Genomic DNA, 24,502 nt, shown 5'->3' on the forward strand with positions numbered 1-24,502 from the left:
AGAACAAAGGTGGATGAATTGAGCAGTTTTAGAGATATGCAAACCTTGACCATTTCCCACTTGAACAATATTGAAACCATTAAAATGTCTTCATGACATTTGAGGTATTTTTCTCGATATTATCTCAACTCTTTTTGTTAGAATTTTTGGACAAAAGCGAATTCGATGTTTATTCTATTATTCCCCATTTAATGTGTCGGGAGGTTTGGATAGTGAGTTGAGTTGAAATGAGTGTTGAAAGTTGAATAAAATATTATTAGAATATAGTTTTTTAATATTATTTTATTTTGAGATTTGAAAAAAATTAAATTATTTATTATATTTTGTTTAAAAGTTTGAAAAAATTGTAATGATTAGATGAGTTGAGATGAATTCATTATCTAAACAAGGCTAAGTGCTTCATTTTTCATCCAACCACTTTTTGTATTCAAAATTTACATGCTGATATGATTTAACCTGATTCATAAGATTTATTTTGTAATAAAAACAGTTTTATAATTTGATGGATCATGTCAAGTCTTGTCAATATGTAGATTTCTTGTATAAGATTTTAATATATTATCACGAGAGTATTAATCAGTGAAATTCTTTTTCCGTTTCCTTGGCTACTAATATATATTTACACAGTGAGATCTTCTTGTTGTACTGATATTGAAAATAGTTTAAACTGCTAATAATACCTACATTTCGTATTCTAAGATATATACTAAACCAAAATGCCATGTTGCAAATAAGTAATACACACTCAGTCATTTAGAAGCTCATGACAAGTGGACGTTTTTACTTAATTAAAACACAAATCATATCATTAAACCAAAAGTAGGGAACTAAAATGTAGAAGCTTAGACCCATTCGTTGTGTTTATTTTTCTTCTCTGATCAAATAAGTGATTGGTCTTTGTTCAACGTTTGAGTACTGGCTACATGGTCTTCCAAGGAGTACTTTCCAAAGCAAAATTATTAGATACTTGATCCTAAAGTTCGGATTATGTGTTACTACTCTCATCCTTTCACAATATAACTTGTAATTAAAATTATTTATGTAAGTGGGAGTGGAAAAAATAGAGGCCATCATTGAAGAACTTGGAAATCCTCGAGAGGGAAAGGACTTGTTAATATGGACCCTGTGAAAGAGTCTTCAAAATTTCGGAAACTTGCAATTGGGGATCAAGAGACTTTGCGGGCACTGAATATTTTAGTGGTCCCTGTGAAACCAAAACAAATCCAAGTGATTAGATGGATGAAGCCGCAGCAAGGAAAATTTAAGCTAAACGCGGATGGATGCAGTTTGAATAACCCAGGGGCTTCGGGTGCAGGAGGACTCCTCCGAGATGATCAAGGTAATGTTGTCTTTGCATTCTCTGAAAATCTGGGAATTAGTAGCAGCACATCAGCAGAAATTAAAGCCATTTTACATGGGCTAAAGCTGTGTAAAGAACGAAGTATCCAGGGAGTGGTAGTGGAATCAGATTCTTTGATGGTGGTTCGATTGGTTAACAGTGATAAGTGTGGAGTGTGGTATCTTGAGGAATTCTGGGAGGAAATTTTGAGACTCACAAGAGAAGGACAACACTTAATCCAGCATGTATTTCGGGAAGGGAACGCCCCTGCTGACTACTTGGCAAAATATGGTGCTCAGGGACATGATAAATTTTGGCACACTATCACGCAGTTGTCAACGAAACTCCGTGGACTTGTTCGCACGGACAAGCTCAATATGCAATATTTACGTATTAGATAGCGTGGGCCCTGTTTTTTGTAATATTTGGAAATCCGTTGGAGCCGTAGTGCATCCTCTGTTTTGGTTTGGTCTTTGCGTTGGTCCTGTAATTTGGTCTTACCGTGGGTACTCTGCTTTTGTAGGGGTCCCATACTCTGAGATTTCAATTTTGCAGTCTATTCCTCTAATTAATTAATTATTGTGTCATTTTTCTTCTCTCAATTAAGTGCCTGATGTTTCATCCAACTACTTTTTGTATTGTTTGATTTAAAAAAAAAAAAACTACTTTTTGTATTCATTTTTCTTCCCTCAAGTAATTACATGAGAACAATTGTCGGACACTTTCTTGAATGTCTAGAAATTAACTCATCTCACCAAAAAATTGTTTTTATTATATCTGCTTTTACATTTAGTTTTTATTCAAGTTACTTTTATATCCAAGTCCTATATGTTTTCATTACGAGAAGTACTGCTAAGTCTGTACAGAAATCTTATACATAAAAGTCTATACGATGATGTGGTTTAATGTTTTCAGATCTACTTCATTAAAAAAAAAAAAAAAAAAAATAGTTTTGCTATATAATAGATCATATTAAGTCACGTCAGTTTGTAAATTTTTTACGTAAAATTTTTGTGTAGACCAAACATTTATGCTGGCTTTTCATTTTTAATTACATTTTAACACTTTTAACTTTTGTTTGTCATGTCCATTGTGGATTTAGTTTCTGAAATTGGTAGTAGTACTCGAAGTAGGATGAGGTGGATGGCATTTAGTACTAACATAGGATTCTGATTTACAGTATTCAACCCAACGTCCAGTTGGATATTTTGTAATTATCTAGAGCTACATCTTAGATTGATCATCACCATCCTATAATTGTGAAAATGCATATATATCTATTCTTTTTATGGCTGTCCATGACAATTACAATGCTTCAGTATATATATATATATATATATATATATATATATATATATATATATATATATTATTATTTTTTTACATTTTGGAGTTTTGGAATATAGTTTTTCTTTTTTTCTTTTTTTGCAAAAAAAAATTAGTGGGCACTATGAGTATCTTTATTTTTTATATTTGAAGAATAGGCATTCTCATTTTAGTGAATTCATGTTATGCATTGGATAATGGTTATTTCTCATCATAAACTAGGCATTCTCATCATGAGTAAATTGCCTATCTAACGGAGTGTACGTACGTGTTGGGTTATAGATGGTAATTGGTTTGGATCTAAATTAATGCTGGGTTAATTGCACATATAGAAGTAACACACACTCAGCCAATTAGAAGTTCACAACTCGACGTTTTACTTCTACATGACAAATCATATCATTAAAACAAAAACTGAAAATAAAAAAGCAGTTGTGAAAATAAATTAAAAGAATAGTATAAAAATATATAAATAAACATTAAAACAAAAAAAAACGAGAGAGGAAGGAAATCTCTCAAACTTAGGTCATCTTGACATTTGAGGTCTTTTTCTAAATATTAATGACAACCTCAATCGAAAGGTTATCTCATCTTTAATTGCTTGAATTCCTAATTAACGAATACGTTCCCTTATCTGTCACAGCTATGCTTTTCTTTATGCCAACTGTTTATAACTTTGACCCATTCCTTGTGTCCATTGTTCTTCTCTCAATTAAGTAGTACTTGACCTTATTGAGGAATAATTCACATTGTCTATAGATAAGGTCTTAGACATATTTATAATGAATGAACAATCCTCTTTTATAGAACCAGTTTTATGATATGAGTTAGATCTATAAATTTTTTCATGATATCAGAGCCTACCACAGGATAAATGAAGACCTACACTACTAATCCCGTGACAAGTACCAGAAAAAAATATTGGCCATCCTGCACGTGACGGGGGTGTTGAGGAATATCCCACATTGCCGGTGGACAAGGTCTTGGGCATGTTTATAAGGAATGAACAATCATCTCTTATAGAACCGATTTTATGATATAAATTAGGTCCATAAATTTCTTCAGACCTTTCTAGTTTCATCCAACAACTTTCTTTGTTCAATAATAGCTACATGGTCTTACAAGGCGTACTTCTCAAATATAAAATTATTAGAAACTCCTGAAATTCGGATGCCATCACATCACAATATGATATGTAATTGAAATTACGCGAGTATAGATCTTAATTTGCATGACATCTTGTAATAAGATGAGAGTACCACATGTTCGTGTTCCAGGAGTATCTAGCAATTACTTATTCTCAGTTCCATCGGATGACATGCATGTTGCTCTCATCCTATCACAATATGATGTATTGTAATTGAAATTACTTCTGCAAATATAAGTTTTAATTAACATGACATCTTATAATAGAATAAGAATGCCACATGCCTGCCACATGCCTGTTTCTAAAATTACCTAACAATTACTCGTTCCCAGCACCATTGAATGCCTCTCTCAACTGTTGCATGATTTTGATGAAATTCATCAAGTTCTAGATACTTTGAACATTAGACATCTCTCAATAACTAAACATTACTTGGTTCTAACATCTTAATATTCTCAAATCTTGAAGTAGTAGACATTCTAACATTTTATTTTGCCATAGATTTTATTAGTAAGTGTTATGATATGCATAGCATTCTAAATTAATTATAAGCACTTCTTTGTGATATGTTCATAAAGCAGCGAAGATTGTGCGTCCAATAAACAGTGGTTTTCAATAACTCTGCAAAACACGATTGCATGTGTAGATTCTTACTTAAAAGAGATCTCAATAACTAAATTTATCAACAACACCTTCTCCAAAACCGATTCGAGTGCTAACAAGTTGATCAAGTCCCGTTGTAACTTCTTCCAACTTAATTATTTCAATCCTCAAATCAATCGGTAAATACTGGTGTGAAGATCAATTTCTTCTATTTTATACACTGTTAGATTTTGAAAATTAAATCAAATATCTTCAATTTCTTTTTTTTTTTTTTTTTAAAAAAAATCTATTTCAACTTTGTTAATGTAAAATGAGTGTGTTCGCATATTCATGTGACAACCTGTGTTAAATTGTGTTGTAACTTGTTTAGTGTTGAGTGGCTAACGAAAACTGATAAAATGACAAGGGATCGAAACCAGCACAACATGACTTGAGCTAAGCTTCATACAGAAAGTTTGCTCAACCTGCGCTCAATCCTTTGCTCGAGTGAAGCTTATACAAAGAGTTTGCTCGACACTCACTCGACTTTGCGCTTGATCGGAAGCTCATACAGAGAGTTCGCTCTACACTCGCTGGAGTGAAGCTCACATAGAAAGTTCGCTTGACGCCCGCTTGATATAGCACTCGAGCGGAAGTTCATACAGAGAGTTTGCTAGACACCTGCTTGACATAGCGCTCGAGTCATGGCTTGAACAAAACTAGGATACATCATGCACTTGACACTCGCTCGAACGAATGGTAAAAATATGACTTTGACTAGGGTTTCAATACCATGTCCCATTGTGGCTATAAAAAGGAACAATAAGGCAAGCACGTATAGAGCTAATAGAGAGTTAAGAAAGGGAGAAAAATATTTCATTCCATATATACTTCCGTTTTCTCTTCAAATCAGATCCACATCCTATTGTGCTTGAGGTCAACTATTGCTAAATCAGTTGGTGCAAATGTTCATGGCCAGAAGGGACTCTGGAGCTGTCGTTGAAGTAGAGATCGAGAGATTCTCATGATGAAGCTATAGAAAGGATGGAGTTCTGAAGCTGCATGTGTGTAGAGATTGAGTGGGTCACTCATGATATTGCATGCCAGATTTAGCTACTACAAGGGTCTTGTGAATATTTCTAAATTGGTTGTAACAAACTAAATTTCTATAGTGAATTTTAGGTGGTGACTTACACCCATAGTGGTTTTTGATTTTGAAGATGTTCTTCAAATGAGTTTTCACTTCGTGACCAAATTGCTATGTTGATTATTTTTCTATGATTTGTTTGATTGATTGACTGCTTGTTTGACAACATTTTTAAATAGTACAGTAAAATTGAAAAATACATATTCACCCATATAATAAACCCAAATAAACTTGGGCTTAAATCTAACTTGCATTATCTTTGTTTAGATTTGGTAGTGCATTTTAGTGTGCCAGGAGCCTACTCCTGAAGAGCATTGGACTAGCCAAATGCCAATGCAAGTCTAAATTTTAGCTATATATGAGAAAAAACTTCTACTTTGGACTAGCCAAAAGTCCAAAACTCAACACTTGAGTTACAGTAAATCTGGACTTCTCTCCAAATATGGTGAGTTACTGTTACTGTTTACCCTTGAAATGTATATTTTATTATTTCATCTACCTCCCCTCTCCCTTTCCCTCAATCTTTCTCTTTCTTCATCCTATTTCTCTCGATTTTCTTTTCTTCATCTTGAAATGTGTGAAACACAAGAGACCTGCGCCTTCTTCGATTGTCCACGCCCTCTTCTCTCCATCAATTGTCCATGTCGTTGTCTCTCCGTCGATCATCCAAGCCGTCGTCTTCTAACCCACAAATCGTCCACACCGTCGTCTTCTAGCCCACAAGAGACCTACACATTTCCTCCACAAATCTGTCACAACAAAATCGCCATTTGGGTATTTCTTACAAACTGATTTTCGATTTGAATTTTTTCATGTGTTTTGCTTTACGTGGGTTTCGATTTACACTCTATTCAATTTTCATGGTTCTTACATGGGTTTCGACGGACACTCTGTTTCGATTTATATGGGTTTCGATTTACAGTCTGCTTTGATGTGGAATTTATTATTTTATTGAGTTGGGTTTTTTTTTATAGTTTTGTTTTCTGTCGTCCTGAAAAAGTTAAACAACCGATCGAAAACTATGCATGTCTCTATCATGTACAAGGCCTACAATATAGTCTACATTTCCCCAAAATCTCAACTCTCCTCCATTGTTTGCTCCTGGAAACACTCTTCCTTTTTTTCTTTTTTACATTGTCCGACAGTTGATTACTCCGCAGGCGACTCTCCGACAGCCCTTTTATTGTGCATGCGTGATGCCCTTTGTTGTGATGCTTTTGTGCATTCTGTTATGGTCCTTGTCCTCTACTTTGATAGATTTAATATGGCCCTTTGCTTCTTCCTTAACATTAATGAACATGTGAATAAAGTCCCAGTGGACTTGCATATAAAATGATACTAATTTGGCTCACTTTTTATGGCTCTTTTCCCTTGGAAGATTTCAAGGATGGACACACATTTTGATGATGACCCATTCTTCACCACACTCTTACAAAGTGGAGGAGGAGATTGTAATAATACCACAATACAACATTCTACTGTTGTGGTCCAAGCAACCCCCAATGATGGTGAAAAGATGCATCTTTCAAAAAACGTTCAAAGAGGTGCATCTTTCACTGTAAAGGAGGATAACCTCATCGTCTCAGCTTGACTCAACATTAGCATCGATGCGATAAAGGGTAGTGATCACAAGTTCACACAAAAAAAGTGAAGCGGTCTTTGAACTAAAGAAGAAGAAGTTCGAGGCAAAGATGATGATGCTAGATCTAAGTGGCATGAATGCCATGTAGTAAGAATATTTCTGTAATATTCAACTAGAAATTTTTGAGGAATCGAAGTCCCCCGAAGGTACATCTACATCTCCTTCTACACCTTATGGAGGTGTCTAACTTCTAATGTTGGTAGTTTTAAATTTTTTTGGAATTTAGTGGTTGCCCAACCACATGTGGGTTGGATAAATATGTGGCTAGGTAGCAACTAAATGTGTAGACTATCAATATTATCTTTGTACTAGAAACTGAAATGTGTTGGTAATTTGTGGACTATTTTGCTAATTTGTGAACTGGATATTCGTTTTTGTATAAGAAACTGTGTTGGAAATTATCTTTCGGTATTTATATGGACTGTTTTGGTAATTTGTAGACTGTTTTTGGACTTGAATTTGGAATCTTGTGAATTTGGAATCTTGTGAATTTGATTTCATAAGACTTTCACTACCATACAGCTGGAAAGTCATCAGTGACTCAAGGAATATGACTCAAGGAGTTTGACTCAAACAAAATCTGGAATGTTGTTTGGCTTGAATTTGATGGAGGAATTGAGGGTTCCTCGAGCAACCCCAATCCGTGATTATTTTCAAGACTAATATCCATTTAAATTTCTTTCTTAATTTCCTCCATAATCATATTTCTATCTATTACATATCTTTGTATCTCTTTCCATTTTGTTGAGGTTCCTAAGACCCCCCTCTACGTGTTGAGTTAGGTTAGAACCACTGATTTTTCAATTGGTATCAGAGCAGGTTCACTCTGCTTGGATTTAGTTCCTAAGTGTGACCTTGCATCAATGGTTAGAATGGATAGGTCTCAATCACTCTCATTACCACCATATTTTTATGGTAGTAACTATGCCTATTGGAACGTTTAAATGAGAACTTTTATGAAATCCATAGATGAACGAATATGTTTAATATGGCAAGAGGGTGGAGACAACCTGTTACAATCATTGATGGAGCTAAAATTCCCAAAAGGGTTTAAGATTGGACTAGAGATGAAATTAATCATTGTAATTGGAACAACAAAGGCCTGGATGCTATTTTCATGGATGAAATTAATCGTTGTAATTAATCATTGTCACCTGAGGAGCTCAAGCGAATCTCCATGTGTGAAACTGGCAAAGAGGCATGGGATATTCTAGAAACTACCCATGAAATTACTAGGGCTGTAAAGAATTCCAAACTCCAAATGTTGCCCACTAACTTTGAAGAACTTAGAATGAAAGATGATGAAACTTTTGATGAGGTCTATGCCAAACTGAATGAAATTTTCAATTCAAGCTTTAATCTATGTGACAAAATTTCTAAAATTAGAATTTTGAGAAATGTTCTCAGATCTCTACTTGAGAGATTTCATCCCAAAGTCACTGCAAAAGAAGAGAGCAAAGACTTGGAAAACATGAGAATTGAAGAGTTGGTGAGATCTCTTTAGGAAATTGTTTACATCTAGAAATGACAGGAATCAGGGAAAGAACAATAAAATTTTTGAAAAAATCAAAGGAAATTCTAGTTCAGCAAATATGTTAATGAATCATAAGAAAGACACTAGAGTTACCAAGGACAAGGTACCATCAAACATTTAGTGTCATGAGTATCATAGTTTTGGCACATTCGTCTTGAGTGTGATAATTATAAAAAGGCCAAAGGAAAAGCCATGGCTACTTCATTGAGTGATAATGAGTCTGAGTCAAGTGACTTATCTAAGAATTCTTCTTCAGAAGAAAATCTTAATTATATTGCTTTCGCCTCCTCTGTCGGTGGAAAATGTTGCAGTAGTGAGAATTTGTCTGATCATGAGATAGTATCTGAAAATGAATCTGAATAGGTGGATGAATTGCAAGAAGTGTATGAAAAGCTTTATAAGGAGCATTTGAAATATAAGAAACTCAATAAAGTAAATCTTGAGAAGTTAGAACTTTGCAAAAGTGAAAAAGAGTGTCTTCAAAACAAACTAGATGAAGTCGTGAGTTTGGTAGGTCAATTAGAAACCAAAAATGTTTCTCTTGAAGAAAAAGTCAAAATTTTGAAAAGTGAATTGATCTTTTCAAACACTAACTTAAAAAATTTTCAAATGGCACACAAAAACTTGATAAACTCTTGGGTCTAGGGAACTCATCTAGGCAATATTGAAGAAGAATCTCATGCACCTTCTACTTCTCAAGCGTCTCTTGCTAATGTAGGAAAAATAGTGTTTATTCCTACTTCTTCTTAAAATAGAACTGCTCACCTCTTTGAGAAAGGGAAGAAACCCATGCATGTGTTTAATTCTATTTCACCTCCCAAGAGTCAAAGATCTTGCAAAACGAGCCATCTATGCCATCATTGTGGAAACATTTGTCACATTCAACAAGATTATTTTGAATTTAGAATTCGCTCTTTGAAAACTGAAAAGACCTCAAGGAAAGGATGTTGGAATTTATGGAGTCAAGTCATGTTAACAAAGCTAACTGATATAATCAATGTAAACTTAGACCAATTGACTGGAAGCACGAGGGCTAATAAGGTGAATTCTCAAAAAATCAGAAAATTGTGGATCAAAAGGGAAGGAAGGGACACATGTCATGTAGCAGACATTGCTCTAAAGACTAGGGACACCTCTTTATGGTAGTTTGATAGCGGTTGTTCTTGACATATGCCTGGTGATAGAACTTGGTTTAAAATTGTTGAAAACTATAAATGTGGAACGGTGACATTTGGTGATGGTGGTAAACCTAATATAATTAGTAAAGGTGAAATTAAAATTCCTGGATTACCTGTCTTGCGTGATATCTTGTTTGTTGCTAGCTTGAGAGCTAATTTACTTAGTATTAGTCAATTGTGTGATAATGGTGTTGAAGTTCACTTTTCAAAAGAAATGTGGCTCGTGCCTGATAGTGATGGGAACTGTGTGATGGAGGGAGTTAGGATTTTGGATAATTGTTATGGTATTGTGCCTAGCTCATAGTACAATTGCAATAGTACTAAGAGTGATGCGACTAATCTTTGGCATCAAAGACTTGTTCATGTAAATCATAGAGACTTATCTAAGATCTCAAACAAAGAAGTGGTAGTAGGATTACCTGAAATGGATGAAGTAGAGTTTTCAATATGTGGGCCATGTCAATTAGCAAAACAAGTCAGAGCAACTTACAAGAACACAATAGCCATCCTTACCAAACGACCACGGGAGTTATTGCACCTTAATCTTATGGGACCCTCTAGGACCGAAAGTTTAGGGGAAAAGAAATACACACTGGTGGTGGTAGAAGATTTTACTAGGTACTTTGGGTAGAATTCTTGAGAGAAAGGAGTGAAGCTTTTGACTTCGTTAGAGCATTGTGTAAGAAACTTCAAAATGATCAAGGAAATCCCATAGCCAGAATTAGGAGTGATCATGGTAGGGAATATGAAAATTCAAGTTTTAAGAGATTTTGTGATGAAATGGGTATTTGTCAAGAATTATCCGCGCCTATCATTCCATAGCAAAATGGAGTGGTCCAAAAAAAGAACAAAGTCATCCAAGAGATGATACGAGTCATGATGCACAGTAAGAGCATACCTACTCATTTATGGGAAGAAGCTACAAACACTGCATGTCATATTGTGAATAAAGTCTATCTTAGACCAGGCACATCCAAGAAACCATATGAATTGTAGAAAGAAAAGAAACCAAATGAAAAATACTTCAGAGTATTTGGAAGTAGATGGTACATTTTGATAGATAGGGAAAACTTGGCTACGTTTGACTATAAGTTGACCAGAAGAGTGATGAGGGAATTTTTCTTGGTTATTCCAGAAATAGTTGCGCATATAGTATTTACAATCTACGCACTCAAATTGTTTGATGAAAATGCACCAAGTGAGACTAGAAATGAAAATTCTCACGACTTTGATGAAAATTCCAAAACATCCTCCAGCCAAAACATCAGTACTCCTAAAGACCCATCTTCAAGAGTCAAGTTAAATCATCCTCACGATAACATCATTGGTAATTTGAATGAAGGAATGAGGTTAAGAAGGAAAGTGATAAATCAATTGGCTCACTCAAGTTACATTTCATAGATTGAACCAAAAAGAGTAGAAGAAGTTTTGAGTGATGAGAATTGGATAAGTGTCATGCATGAATAAACAAATTAATTTGTTATAAATGATGTTTGGTACTTAGTTCCTAGACCTGAAAATTATAATGTGATTGGTACCAAGTGGATTTTTAAAAACAAGTCTGATCAAAATGGCACCACTGTGCGAAATAAGGCAAGACTAATTGCTCAAGGATATTCTCGGGTAGAAGGAATAGACTTTGATGAGAAATTTGCACTGGTTGCCAGACTTGAGTCAATCAGGATATTATTGCGTTTCACCTGCCCTATGTCTTTTAAGCTTTATCAAATGGATGTCAAGAGTGCATTCTTGAGTAGGATTCTTCAAGAAGAAGTATATGTTGAGCAACCAAAGGGTTTTAAGGATCCGAAGCATCTAAAACATGTCTATAGGTTGAAGAAAGCCTTATATGATCTAAAACAAGCTCACAGGACTTGGGATGAGAGGCTAACTACATACCTATTAGATCACATGTTTTTGAGAGGTGATGTTGACAGGACACTATTCATCAGGAAAGTTGGAGATGATATAACGGTTGCTCAGATATATGTGGATGATATCGTGTTTGGATCATCTATTGATGCACTTGCTTTAAATTTGCAGAAGAAATGAAAAATGAATTTGGTGCACTTCCTGTTTAAAAAAAAAAAAAGAAAAAAAAGAAAAAAGAAAAGAGCTTCCCAAACAAAAGTTTCGAGGTCCTAACATAATTAGGTTTGATTTCCAGTATCTTGAGAGAGCTTCCCAAGCATTAGTGGTTTCTTGTTATAACCTGACCCCACTCACGTCCACAGGTTGAAACTTCTTGATTGAGGAAGGATTACTTGAACATGCACATCCGTATTGCTTGGGATACTATGTATTTGCTACCTATGTGAGTATGATGCTCTTTTACTATGTGAGTAAATACTATGTATTTACTATGTGAGTATGATGCTCTTTTACATTGTGCAGATTTTAAAATTGTCTTCACTAATTTTTGGAGTCAAACCATGTGATCCTGGGTTTATTGCCAATCAAATCGATCCTCCACTCGACACACCACTCAAGACATGTGTCTCTCACTCGAGTGGTTGCTCAAGGCATTTAAATTTTGCTCGAGCAAATGATTAAAAACCTAACTCCCCTGCATCGCTCGAGCATTCCTTAAAAAACACTCCAAAAGTTACCCCTACACGACTTTTCTCTCTATTTCTCACACTTCATGCTTTGGCCATTTGATTCCTCCTACCAAATCCTCTTTTAATCACAATAAGAGAATTCTCAAGCATCAATTTTGTTTTGATATAGGGATTTTGGTATTGGGTCTCCAAAGGTTAAATGTTTGGTCCCTATTGGTTTTCATTACATCCATGTGAGCATCACATGGTTCACTATAATCTTTGTTCATCTCCATAATGTTTGGTCCCCATTTGTTTGAGTTCCCCGTGCATTGAAAATAATGTTTCGGGTTGATAAGTTTATTGAACATAATGCTTTGTTCATCACGTGGTTCACCATAATCCCAATTTGGGAGGTATTTTGGGTCTCATTTTCATGTTTTAAAGAACCCCAATCACTATTAAGTGATGTTTGTATTTAGGAAGGTCATGAAAAATGCATAAAGTTTGAACTCCCACCTTGGGAAAGAATGCCCACCAAGTGCTCAATAAAATGCCTAATGGTGCAATTTGTTGCATTTACATATTTTTGTCTCGTTTAACCATAACGCATTGGACTTTCATTAATCATAAACAGTATTCTCACTAGTATATGTATGTAGATCATTTCATCTAAGGCATCCAAAATGAGACATCTCATTTTAGGCATGTTAGGCATCTTGGGTCTCATAAACATTGCATACATTTATTGGGTCATTCACGTCACTCTTGCACATAGTGTCTAATACTTATTATTGTGTGGACTATCTACAAAGTGCTACCATGGCTCAGCGTGTGCATCCCCGAAAAAATGCTCTTGCTCCTACGTAAGCACAATTCTACGATGCTCGGGCTAGGGAACTTTATGCTCAAAACTTCTCTCATCGCACTCTAATTGTTGAGTGTGAGATTTCTCTGAGTGAGCTTTACAAGACCATAGTGCCTCGCATTTTTTAGTCTCGTCAGTGGGTGTTGTTAACCACTGGTCATCCCTCCCCTTTTGTGGAGTTGGTTTTAAAATTTTATTCCAATATTCATGCCATCTCGGAAGACGACTCATTTGGAGTTAGCCTATGTAACATACAATTTTGAGTAACTTCAAGCATGTTAGCTGACTTACTTAACTTCCCTCATGTGACCAACCCCCTTATCCCTATGCTTCCACTTCTACTCCCAGTAAGGCTGCCATTGCCACTTTCTTGTGTGGGTATAAAATTAATTGGGATGGTAGGATACCACTTCATACAATTGAGTTTCCACCGGTCTATCTTCTTCTCCATCGAGTGATGCTCACTAATCTCTACCATACAGTCCATCATAGTGATATAGGCCTAAATACAACTACTCTGCTTTATGCTCTAATCAATTCCCATTGATTTGGGAAGTCGTCTTTGTTGAGTTATTCTTGAGGCATTTAAATCTGGGAAGACATGGACTGGATTACCTTTTGCATGTATTATCACTCGTATTACCTTGTCCCAATCCATTGTTATTTCTCCTCATGAGCCCAGAATTACGCTTAAGGCTTCTATTGGTCATAAGGCCATCTAGTTGAGTTGTCCACACATTTGTCCTAATCCTTTGGATATTGAACATTCTCCTACACCAACCACTCGACCATCCAGTTTTGCTCCATCCAGCTTGACACCATCCACTTCTATTCCAGATTCTACCCAACCATACAGATGGTGTTTGATCACTTGATCTGCAAGAATGCTCATCTTGATCACATGGATGCTCGATTTGATCATCTAGATGCTCACGTAGATAGCCTCCAATAGCTGGTAACACGGCACTTCAACGACATACATGAGGTCCTAGATGCCTCAACTAAAGAGGATGGTGACAATTGACTGCAAGAGCCCTTTGTTGTTTCGTGACAAAAAGAGGGAGTGACATATATGTAGGGGGAGTAGGATAGGATACATTCAGGCAAAGTAGCTTGGAAAAAAAAGGGAAAATTTTGAAATCTTTTTTTCTGAAACCCAAATTTTTATGCTGCGGTAGTCCTTAACTAAACTCAATGTTTGATTGTTTCTTAATGATGATTTCAAGATGAAAAATGTACTTGTCATGTCTATGCTTGAATTCTTTTTTTTTTTTTTTTTTTTTATCTATTAGCAAGCATTGGTTAAACATGTGAGAATATTTCTTGTATCTCTATGTTTTTGGTGCGTTTACCTGTTTGTTAAGTGATTGCAGAAATATTTCAGCTTATTTAGAGATTGTACCTGTACCTTGCAATTCTACATGCGATCTGTCAAGACTGGGTTCATGTATAGGTTAGAGGATTTTTCACAAAAATTTCGAAGGAAGAGATTGTTAATGTGAAATGAGTGTGTTGCCATATTCAACATGTGTTAAATTTTGTTGTAACTTGTTCAGTGCTGAGTGGCTGAAGAAAACTGATAAAATGACAAGGGATTGAAATTAGCTCAACATGACTCGAGCTAAGCTTCATACAAAAAGTTTGCTCGACCTGCCCTCTATTCGTTGCTCGAGTAAAACTCACGTAGAGAATTCGCTCGGCACTCACTCAACTTGGTTCTCAAGCGAAAGCTCATATCGAGAGTGCGCTTGACACTCACTCGACATAGAGCTCGAGCAAAAATTACACAGAGAGTTTGCTCGACACCCGCTTGACATGACGCTCGAGTGGTAACCCAGATAGAAAGTTCTTGCAACATGCGCTCGACTCATGGCTTGAGTGAAACTCGAATACAATGTGCGCTTGAAATTCACTTGACAGCTCGCTCGAGCGAATGTTAAAAAATATGACTTTGACTAGGGTTTTAGCGTTGTGTCCCATTGTAGCTCTAAAAGAAAACTTGTTTGTTCCTTCATAGGGCAAGCACGTACAAAGTAGATAAAGAGCTAAGAAAGAGAGAAAAATATTTCATTCCATATACTTCAGTTTTCTCTTGAAATCAGATCCCCATCCTATTATGGTTGAGGTCAACTAGTGCTACATCATTTTGTGCAAATGTTCTTTGGCCAGAAGGGATTCCGGAGCTACAGTTGAAGCGGAGATCGAGAGGTTCTTGTGGTGAACCTATAGAAAGGCTAGAGTTTCAAAGTTGCATGCATGCAGAGATTGAGTGGGTCACTCAGGATGTTGCAAGCCAGATTTAGCTAGTACAATGGTCTTTTGAGTGTTTCTGAATTGGTTATAACAAATTAAATTTCTATAGTGAATTTTAGGTGGTGACTAACACCTGGAGTGGTTTTAGATTTTGATCATGTTCTTCATTTGAGTTTCCATTTTGTAACCAAATATTTGTGTTGATTACTTTTCTATGCTTTGTTTTAGTGATTGATTGCTTGTTTGAAAACATTTTTAAATAGTGCAGTAAAATTTAAAAACCCCTCTAGATGTTGTGTTAGGTTAGAACCATTGATTTTTCAAACCTTTTACCTGATCATTATCCAATACAAAAGTAAATGCAACTTTTACAAATTTTGACAAAAACAATTCTTAAAGAATTATGCTCGAACAAGTTTTCAACCTTTCCAATCCATTTTCACAAACTTCATTACAAAATTTATTTTTAAAAATAATTTAAAATCTTCTTTCATTTTCGAAAACCCAATCTAAGACAATTATGAAAATTCTCAAATATTCTCTAAACTTTCCATAACTTATAACATGTCCATAATTTCTACTTTTCTCAAAAGACAATCAATAGAAGGAGAAAAGCAAAGTTTGGTCCACCGAACTAGCTTGTTTAATTTATATAAGCCGAATTAATTGGGTATATCCGGTACTTGAATGAACCAGGTCTTGGGCCTTGAATGTTGGAAAACAGGGGTGTGCATGTGCTAAATTGAAAAATCTAATTGTAAGCGATTATGCGTACTAATACGCGCACCCATTCAATATGATTGGTCAGAAAGTAGATTTTATTGAAAACAGTGCTAATTTGAATTTAGAATATGAAAGCAACAATATTAGTATGCAGATCGGTACGCAAACTTGCTTGTACATAGCAAAACTCGTGCTGAATACTGGTACATCCAGTTTTAATGAATCACCCAAGGGCTAAGGCCACCACAATCTTTGATCAGCATATGAAGTTAAAAAGAGGTGTTGTTCATCTTATATGTCTTTTTTCATCTTCAATTTCAAATGATATATACTGATATATACAGATTCATTTTAACTAGTTAACTTAATATTATTTGATTAGTATCATGTTGTATCAGTATCATCATGCTCTCAGCATTTCATGACGTACTATTAAATGATTAGAAAACTATTTGTTATATTTCGCTTATTTGTGAATCATTTAATGACACATCATGAGATGTTTAGAGGATGATAATTGAAATGATGATGAATACACAAAAAAAGGGTTAAAATAAACTTAAGAAAAAATTAAGAAAAATCATGCATAGGTTTCCGAGTAACATAAGGTCAGAATGCAGCGCACTCTAAAACAGGGTTAGATTTTTGGAGATAGGCTGATCATAGTCCAATTCCATTATATAATCAAAATCCACACAGTGTTTTATAATCAAAAGTGTCAAATCATAACTAGATTGATCAATTATAGAATATAAAACGTGGCTAGTTTGCAGTTTCAATTTAAAATTACATCCATTGAAAAATACTTGGAAATAATTAGTCTAAGATACAATAATTGTATTTTGATCGATACAAATTACAATATACTGAACAAAAAAAGTACAACTAATCCACTACTTATTCAAATGATGTAGCTGTCTCCTGCTAGCTGGATCCTGGTAAATGAACAAATATTAGTTTTGAATAATAAAACAACATTATTCAAAAGTATATTAAAAAAAGTTAAACTACAAATTAAAATCAGCTCATCATGATAAGCACCCACGTGACACAACTTGTTAGAAAGGCTACCCATTTTGAACAAAAGGGACAAATAAAAAGAGAAGACTAAAATAATTTTGCATAAGAGACGATCGATGAACCATTAAATATACAATGTACCTCATGAACTGACTTACTAAAGCCAAATTCGACATAAGAATATGTAAAAACTAATATTTCCTATATAATCTAAGGTTTATGAGATTTTTAACAAATAATTCATGGGATGCAATTAAGTTGAAGACTTTAAATATAAAGACGTGCCAATAATTATTTATTCATACCATATGCTAACATCGCACATATATATGGTAATATATGTATATTCATACTATATGTGGTGAAATATATCACTAGCTAATTTATGAGTATGAATATAATATACAAGAAAAAGACTTTTACCTTAAAGTTCAACTTTACAAAGTGAGCATACATAGAGCTACTGCCACGTGTAGCCTATGCTAATATCATTCGAGCATTGGAAGTGAGACCCTTCATTATATACCGTATGTTTAGCACTGAAATGCAACACACCCCCAAAATCCAACAATGAATCCGAGACTTGCAGCAACATAAAATCCTTTAGTTATAAATCCATCATCATCATTTTCCTCCTTGTGACCCTGATTGTTAATGTAATTTGGATGAAGATCTTCTAGACACTCGTTTGGAAGTGGAGAGCCACATAGTTTAGGATTTTCCAAAAATGCAGAAGCATCGAGGCTTTGTATTTGAGTTCCTGTTGGGATTTTGCCTGATAAGTTGTTGGCGGACAAGTCCAATTGACTAAGAAAATTTAAGTTGGAAATGCTCATTGGGATTTCACCACAAAGTTGGTTTCTAGATAAATCAAGACACTGCAAATTTCTCAACAAACCGATCCTCGGAGTGATTAATCCAGATAAATTGTTTCTCGATAAATTCAAGGCAATTAGTTCTGTAAGATTAGTAATTCCTTCTGGAATCTCTCCATGTAGTTTGTTATTTGAAAGATCAATCATCTTCACAAGTCCCAAAGAATTTTTGAACACAAACTCTCTTCCTTTCCATGCCAATGATGCATACTCTATATAAGATCCTCTTCCCATAATATACACGTATATGGCACTTGAATTTGTATCCATGGTACGAGACATTGCAGTCAAATTGTAGATACATTCTGGAATAGTTCCCTCGATCTTGTTCAACGAAAGGTCCAAGATTTGAATATGTGATAGAAGACATATGTTTAAAGGCAACCTTCCATAAAGCTGATTAGATCGTAGGTTAAGAATAACCAAATTTGGCAGACTATTACCAATCCATGGAGGTACCATTCCATACAAGTTATTTGCTCCCAAGTCAATGGTTATCAACTCGCTACAATTCTGAAGGGACATCGGCATATTTCCAACAAATCCATTGTTGCTTAAATGTAAAAGTTGAATCGAGACTAGGGAGCCAATTGAGTCTGGTATTTTCCCATAGAAATTGTTGTTGGCCAAATTGAGAACAACCAAGTCACGAATATATGTCCAACAATTTGGAAGCTCTCCGACAGTGTATTGTTTGAGAGGTTTAAAGAATCCAATAATGTTGGAGTATTGAGTTTACATAGGAAGGAAACTGGTCCAGAAAACATATTATTTGATAGGTCTAGTGATGACACATTCGATGGAAAAGGTGGTATTGAACCGTCAAAACGGTTGGCGCTTAAATCTATAATAGCAAAGTCACTAAGTCTGGATGATGACAAGTCTGGCAAGTTCCCATGCAACTGATTGTTATACATATTTAAATAGAATAACATGGGAGGGAAGTCCCAAAACCAAGCAGGGATAATGTCAGAAATTCCAGCATCAGAAATATCAAGCCTATTATAATTCTTTTGACTTTGAAGCCACTTTGGGAAAGCTGATCCCAATCTGCAAGAGCTCAAATAAATAACATCCAGTTGGAATGATGGAACCCAATCGTAGCTGAATCTCAAAATCAAAGAATTTAACCCTAAATATAACTCTTTGAGTTTGGTGAGATTTGAAAAATGGGCTTCAGTGATCACCCCTGCAAGGGAATTCTCCGAAACATCCAACGTCTGAAGATTGGATAGGTTTCCAATACTCTTCGGCAATGACCCCGTGAATCTATTATTGCTTATTTGAAACTTCTGCAAGGAGTCCACCAAGCAACCCGACACATTACTCATAAATTCGTAAAGGTTTCCACTGAGACTGTTATACGAAAGAGTCAATGACTCTAAGGCGCATAAATCCCAAAAGGATTTTGGAATGCCACCAACAAGTTGATTTCCAGCAAGATTTAGTGTTTGAAGAGAATTTAGGCTACCAAAACCATCTGGAATGGAGCACCGTAACCCGCTAGTATAACTGAGGTCAAGATCAACAAGGCTTGTAGTGGAGTTGAATAACCATTGAAATACGAAGCAAGTGAGATAATTATTCCCAGAGAGATCAAGGAATAGAAGTTGTGATGAGGAATTAGAATTGGAAAGCAATTGAGGAGTAGTTGTGGAGAGACTGCAATCAATTAGACTCAAGTGTATCAAAGAAGGGAGCATCATAACCTTATTGGGCCAATTGACTACCTGCATGAGGTTAACACCGCTTAGGTCCAGGTGCATTAAGGATGGAATATGAATTAACCAATCAAGATTATGTGCCTCCGTCAGATCAAAATTCATGCTGAGATCAAGAGAAATCAATCCCAGGAGATTTCCTAACTGTTGTGGAATGGTTCCGGCTATAAAGGTATATGAAAGATTGAGATGTTGTAATTTAGTGAATGAGCCAACAAAGTTTGGGAAAGGTTTCTCGGAAAAGTTATTATAACTTAAGTCCAGGTAAGTCAAATATTGCAATCCAAGTAATGAAGAGCTTATCTCACCTTCTAGATGTTTAGTTGCAGGTTCAACATACCACCAATCTGATCGGAGATGAAGCGTAACAACATGACCTGTTTTTTTGCTGCATTTAATTCCTTCCCACTTGCAACAATCTTCACCACTGTCCCAAGAAGATAGCCATTGGGAACGATCTACAAGATGTTGTTTGAATTGGAGGAGTGCTTGTCGTTCTTCCTCTATGCACCTGACTTTAGAATCATGCAAATCAAAACTAAATCCAAGTTTTGTTGCATTACAAGATAACAGTCCAAGTAGTAGAAGCAGAAATTGGAGATAAGAAGCTCTCATTGTTTTACTCTCGATTTAGAACACTGCCAAGATCAGATATTGTATCTTAATTCAGGTCTTAGTTTTAATATCCCAAAGAGAACTACTCGATTTATATTTATACTAGTTTTATGAATGTAGGTCTAGAAAGATTTTCCTAGGAACAAAAATAAAGTAGTTTGAAACCGTGTGGGGCATGAACTCCTAGGAACCACATGATATGGCTAACAAACCACTATTAAAATGACGAGATAACAGAAAAAGTAACAGATAAAACATTCAAATTACGGTTTAAGATGTTGGATTAATCGGAGAGTTATTCTCTAAATTAAAATATTGTAACATTTGTAAACTCTCCCTATATTTTCACCTTAATTGCGCACATTTCATCCTTGAAAATCAGTTTATAAAATCCAAGAAAATCTTGAAAATCCCATAATATTATGAAAAAAAGAAAGAAATATCTCAAACTTCATGACTATATCTTGACATCTGAGGTCTTTTACTCAAAAATTCAGAGTCTCAATCGAGTGGTTATCTCGTCTCTACAAGTCAATTTGCGTGTAACATTATAAGGTCAATTATTTCTGGAACATAAAAAAATCTTGGAATTTTAAATTTAAGAAAAATTCAAAGTTTCTGTTACATTTTGGATTATATTTAGAGCATTCTCAATGGTTCCTTTATTCTTTCCTTCAAAATACATCACCAAAATCTACTTTTTCTATTTTACATACTGATTTTTACAATAGATCATACATCAACTTATAATCTATTTTTTTATATCATTTAATATTATTTTTTTAATGTTTTTATTCATTTTAAATATTTCTTCTAACCACCAATAAATTTGCAAAGGAGAGAAAATAATTGAAAATATTTTAGAGTTGTGAACAGTATTGTCTATATCTAGAGGATTACTGTAGTAAAATGTAAAATAAAGATCAAAATACAAAATTCATTGGAAGGGTCGTAGGATCAATTTTCTTTATATTTTATAGAAAAATGTATTTTATATGAGCCATTGTGAATGCTCAAGAACCAATATGTATATTTTTATAATATTTGTCTAGAAAAGTAACGTTTTTAAAATGAGTAATGAGGGGTTGCAACAATGTAATCCCATCATCATTATCTGCCTAGACCGTCTGAATCTCATGACTTTCTGGATTCCAATGTCATTATGAACTTTATGAAGATCACCCAAACACTTGTTTGGAAATGGAGAACCGCGTGATATTTCAGGACTGCCCATAGTTAAAGGCAAAAGCATTGAGAATTTGAAGTTGAGCTCCAATTGGAATTTTGCCTTACAAGTTGTTATTAGAATATAGCAACATATTATTTATGTAATAAATACTTTTGGATTTATTTTGTTGAAATTAATCCAACATGTATATAAGCATCTTTCAAAACGCAGAAAAATAATAATAGAATACAACGTCTAAAAATGGTCAAATTTTAAGAGAGTCCAAATATACGCAAAAGCTTACTCGAATATAAGAGAGTCAGTCCAATTTGCGTGCATTTATGTAAGGTCAATTCTTTAGAAAAACAAGTAAAGACGATAGTAGTTCAAACCTAATTTATATCTAAACCCTTGATCTACTCGTTTTGATGCTCCACATGAATCACATCATCCATTCATCCGAGTCAGTCCAATTTGCGTGCATTAATTTATATCTGTTGACTGTCATTTGAGAAAGTTTCCACATAATTTCCTTCTGTTAAAATGTTTTCATAAAGTACTTGGCCTTACGTTAAAAGTCTTAACCCATGTCGGTTTATCTGGTAAAATGTCGGTTTTAACGTAAGGTTAAGTACTTTATGAAAACATTTTACCAGAAGGAAATTATGTGGAAACTTTCTCAAATGACAGTCAACAGATTATATACAGACGGAGAAAAGAACGTTAATTGGACCAATTGAGTAAATTTGCGTCTAGCGCGCAGAAGGCCAACCATTTGAAAATTAATTTCAGCAAAAATAAAGGAATTATGACAGGAATTGTTGTTTTTACTTTTGAAAAAAAAAAAAAAGTTACTTTCCTTGTCATGAGTCGATTTCATACGGTAGAACTTATGCTGTGGAAGATTTTCTTTTAGTGATGCACTCATCTACAATATTGAGTAATACTAGATCCAGTCATAGAGTATGTAAATGTTATACAATCGTTTTGAAAAAGAACGATGTCTATTATTAAAAAATTAAATTTTTTTTATATAAATCTCATATTTACTTATGATTTGTTTCAAAAAAATTACACAGACTCTTGAGATTGTAAATATAATTCCTCTTTAATAAATAGAATAGTAGTGCACGTTAACTTTCCACTTCTTTTCCGGCCTTAATGGCAGTCAAAGAACATACTCCACTTTTTCTTTTTCTTTTTTTGAAACATACTCCACTTGCTGTGGATTCTAACCTTTTTCTTCTATTTCTTTCGTTTTTGCCTTTTATCTTTAATGGTTTGTAATTAATTAGCTTTGCAGGAATTCATGATATATATAAATTTATCATGTCCAGACTTCCCATCTTAATTATTAATTTAACAATAATTAAAAAAGAAATAAAAGAAATTTATTTTACTGGCCCCGGCCTTTATCATGACTACTTTTTCAATATGACCATATAATTAACTAATGGAAGTTGCTAGCTAGACTCATTGGCGGAGTCAGCAATCTTTTTTTAGGAGGGCTAATTTTTTACCGTGTAACATATTTATGTAAAATAAAAAGATATTAAAAAATATAAAAACATAACTATATATAAAATTAAGTCTCAATAATTTGCGTACACAAAGAAATAAAATTCTAAAAACATATTATAATAAAGTATAAATTTATTTTCTTCATAAAAACTATCAAGTGATTCTTTTGAATGTCATCTTTCATTCTAGTATGTAAGTTAGTTTATTAAATTTTATGTAAAATCAAGATATTTTCGTGTCACATTATAATTATATATAGATCATGATCAACCTATGATTTTTTCATATTAAGAAGCCCAATATATTGTATAACAGAAAACCTTGAATTTTATATTAATAAATTTATTATTTCTTCTAAACTAATTAGTTTTAATTTAATTTTGATGAGACCACATTCTTAAATATTGATAATATATAGCAATTACAAGATTTTGAGACTTTAGGACAAAAAAACTAGAGAGATATATTTATAAGTATATTGAAATTTTAGAAAATTTTAGAGAATTATGAATAAAATTTAGGGGTTTTGAATTTTCAGTCCTTAGCGCAGAGTGGGTCCACCACTGGCTAGACTCATTACTGTCTCAAATAGTGGTTTTTATTGTAAATACCTGACAAGGATACACATTTTTCGTATAATGACTTGCCACGAAAACTACGTCCTCGTCGCAATTTTCCCCATCTGTCGTTTCCGTAGTTTTTTTCTGTAATGATTTGATCTCAACGAAGCCGTAAACTACATATACTTATATATTTGTCAATTGAAAATCATATTTATACAATGATGATCATATTGCAAAAATAGTGATTATTAGGCGTAAAGGATATTGAATTTAACAAGTTTAAGAGAGACAACTTCCTCAAAGGAATATTACTTTGTGTTTATTGTATTGATCAAATGCTAGCTAGACTCAGTACACATGCACGCACCAACATGCAAACTTGCTTTAAGAGTCATTGCTAGGACCATGAAATGATAAAAAGCAGAAAGAATGCTGATAGAATGACCATTCACAAAATGTTTTGCTAAGAGTTTGATGGTCTGATGGCATATGACTCGGTTCTCTAAATGAACAATTTAGATTTGAAACCCCCATCCCTTATATATATATATATATATATATATTTATATATATATATAATGTCATATTTTGTGAGTGATCCAAGTCCATGAGAAGTTTCCTCTACTTCAATTGGGTTGACTGAGTCAATTGTGTGCAACACAAAGGCAAATAGTTTGAGAAATATAGTAGGGAACGCCTTCCTTCCCCAATCAGCTTGAGATGATATGTGATCACTATAA

At 34.3% G+C, this 24,502-nt stretch overlaps 2 protein-coding genes across 3 annotated transcripts in view; both read right to left on the reverse strand.

Annotated features, from left to right (window-relative positions):
* Positions 1 to 20,530, reverse strand: part of LOC121253869 (receptor-like protein EIX2) — a 30,425-nt gene extending 9,895 nt beyond the window's left edge. The window contains exon 1 of the mRNA XM_041153798.1: positions 20,149 to 20,530. Coding sequence (XP_041009732.1) covers positions 20,149 to 20,510 — 362 coding nt within the window. The 5' untranslated portion in view covers positions 20,511 to 20,530. The remainder of the gene's footprint in view (positions 1 to 20,148) is intronic.
* Positions 17,628 to 24,502, reverse strand: part of LOC121253871 (receptor-like protein EIX2) — a 79,697-nt gene continuing 72,822 nt past the window's right edge. Inside the window, exons 1-2 of one of the 2 annotated variants that reach the window (XM_041153799.1) lie at positions 20,204 to 20,321; positions 17,628 to 19,466 (exon numbers count right to left, since the gene is read on the reverse strand). In XM_041153799.1, coding sequence (XP_041009733.1) covers positions 17,833 to 18,705 — 873 coding nt within the window. In that variant the 5' untranslated portion in view covers positions 18,706 to 19,466; positions 20,204 to 20,321 and the 3' untranslated portion in view covers positions 17,628 to 17,832. Of the gene's footprint in view, positions 19,467 to 20,203; positions 20,322 to 24,502 lie in introns of those variants that run through there. The other variant, XM_041153800.1, reaches the window with a different exon arrangement.

Source organism: Juglans microcarpa x Juglans regia, chromosome 3D (genome assembly GCF_004785595.1).
Source record: "Juglans microcarpa x Juglans regia isolate MS1-56 chromosome 3D, Jm3101_v1.0, whole genome shotgun sequence".
NCBI lineage: Eukaryota > Viridiplantae > Streptophyta > Magnoliopsida > Fagales > Juglandaceae > Juglans > Juglans microcarpa x Juglans regia.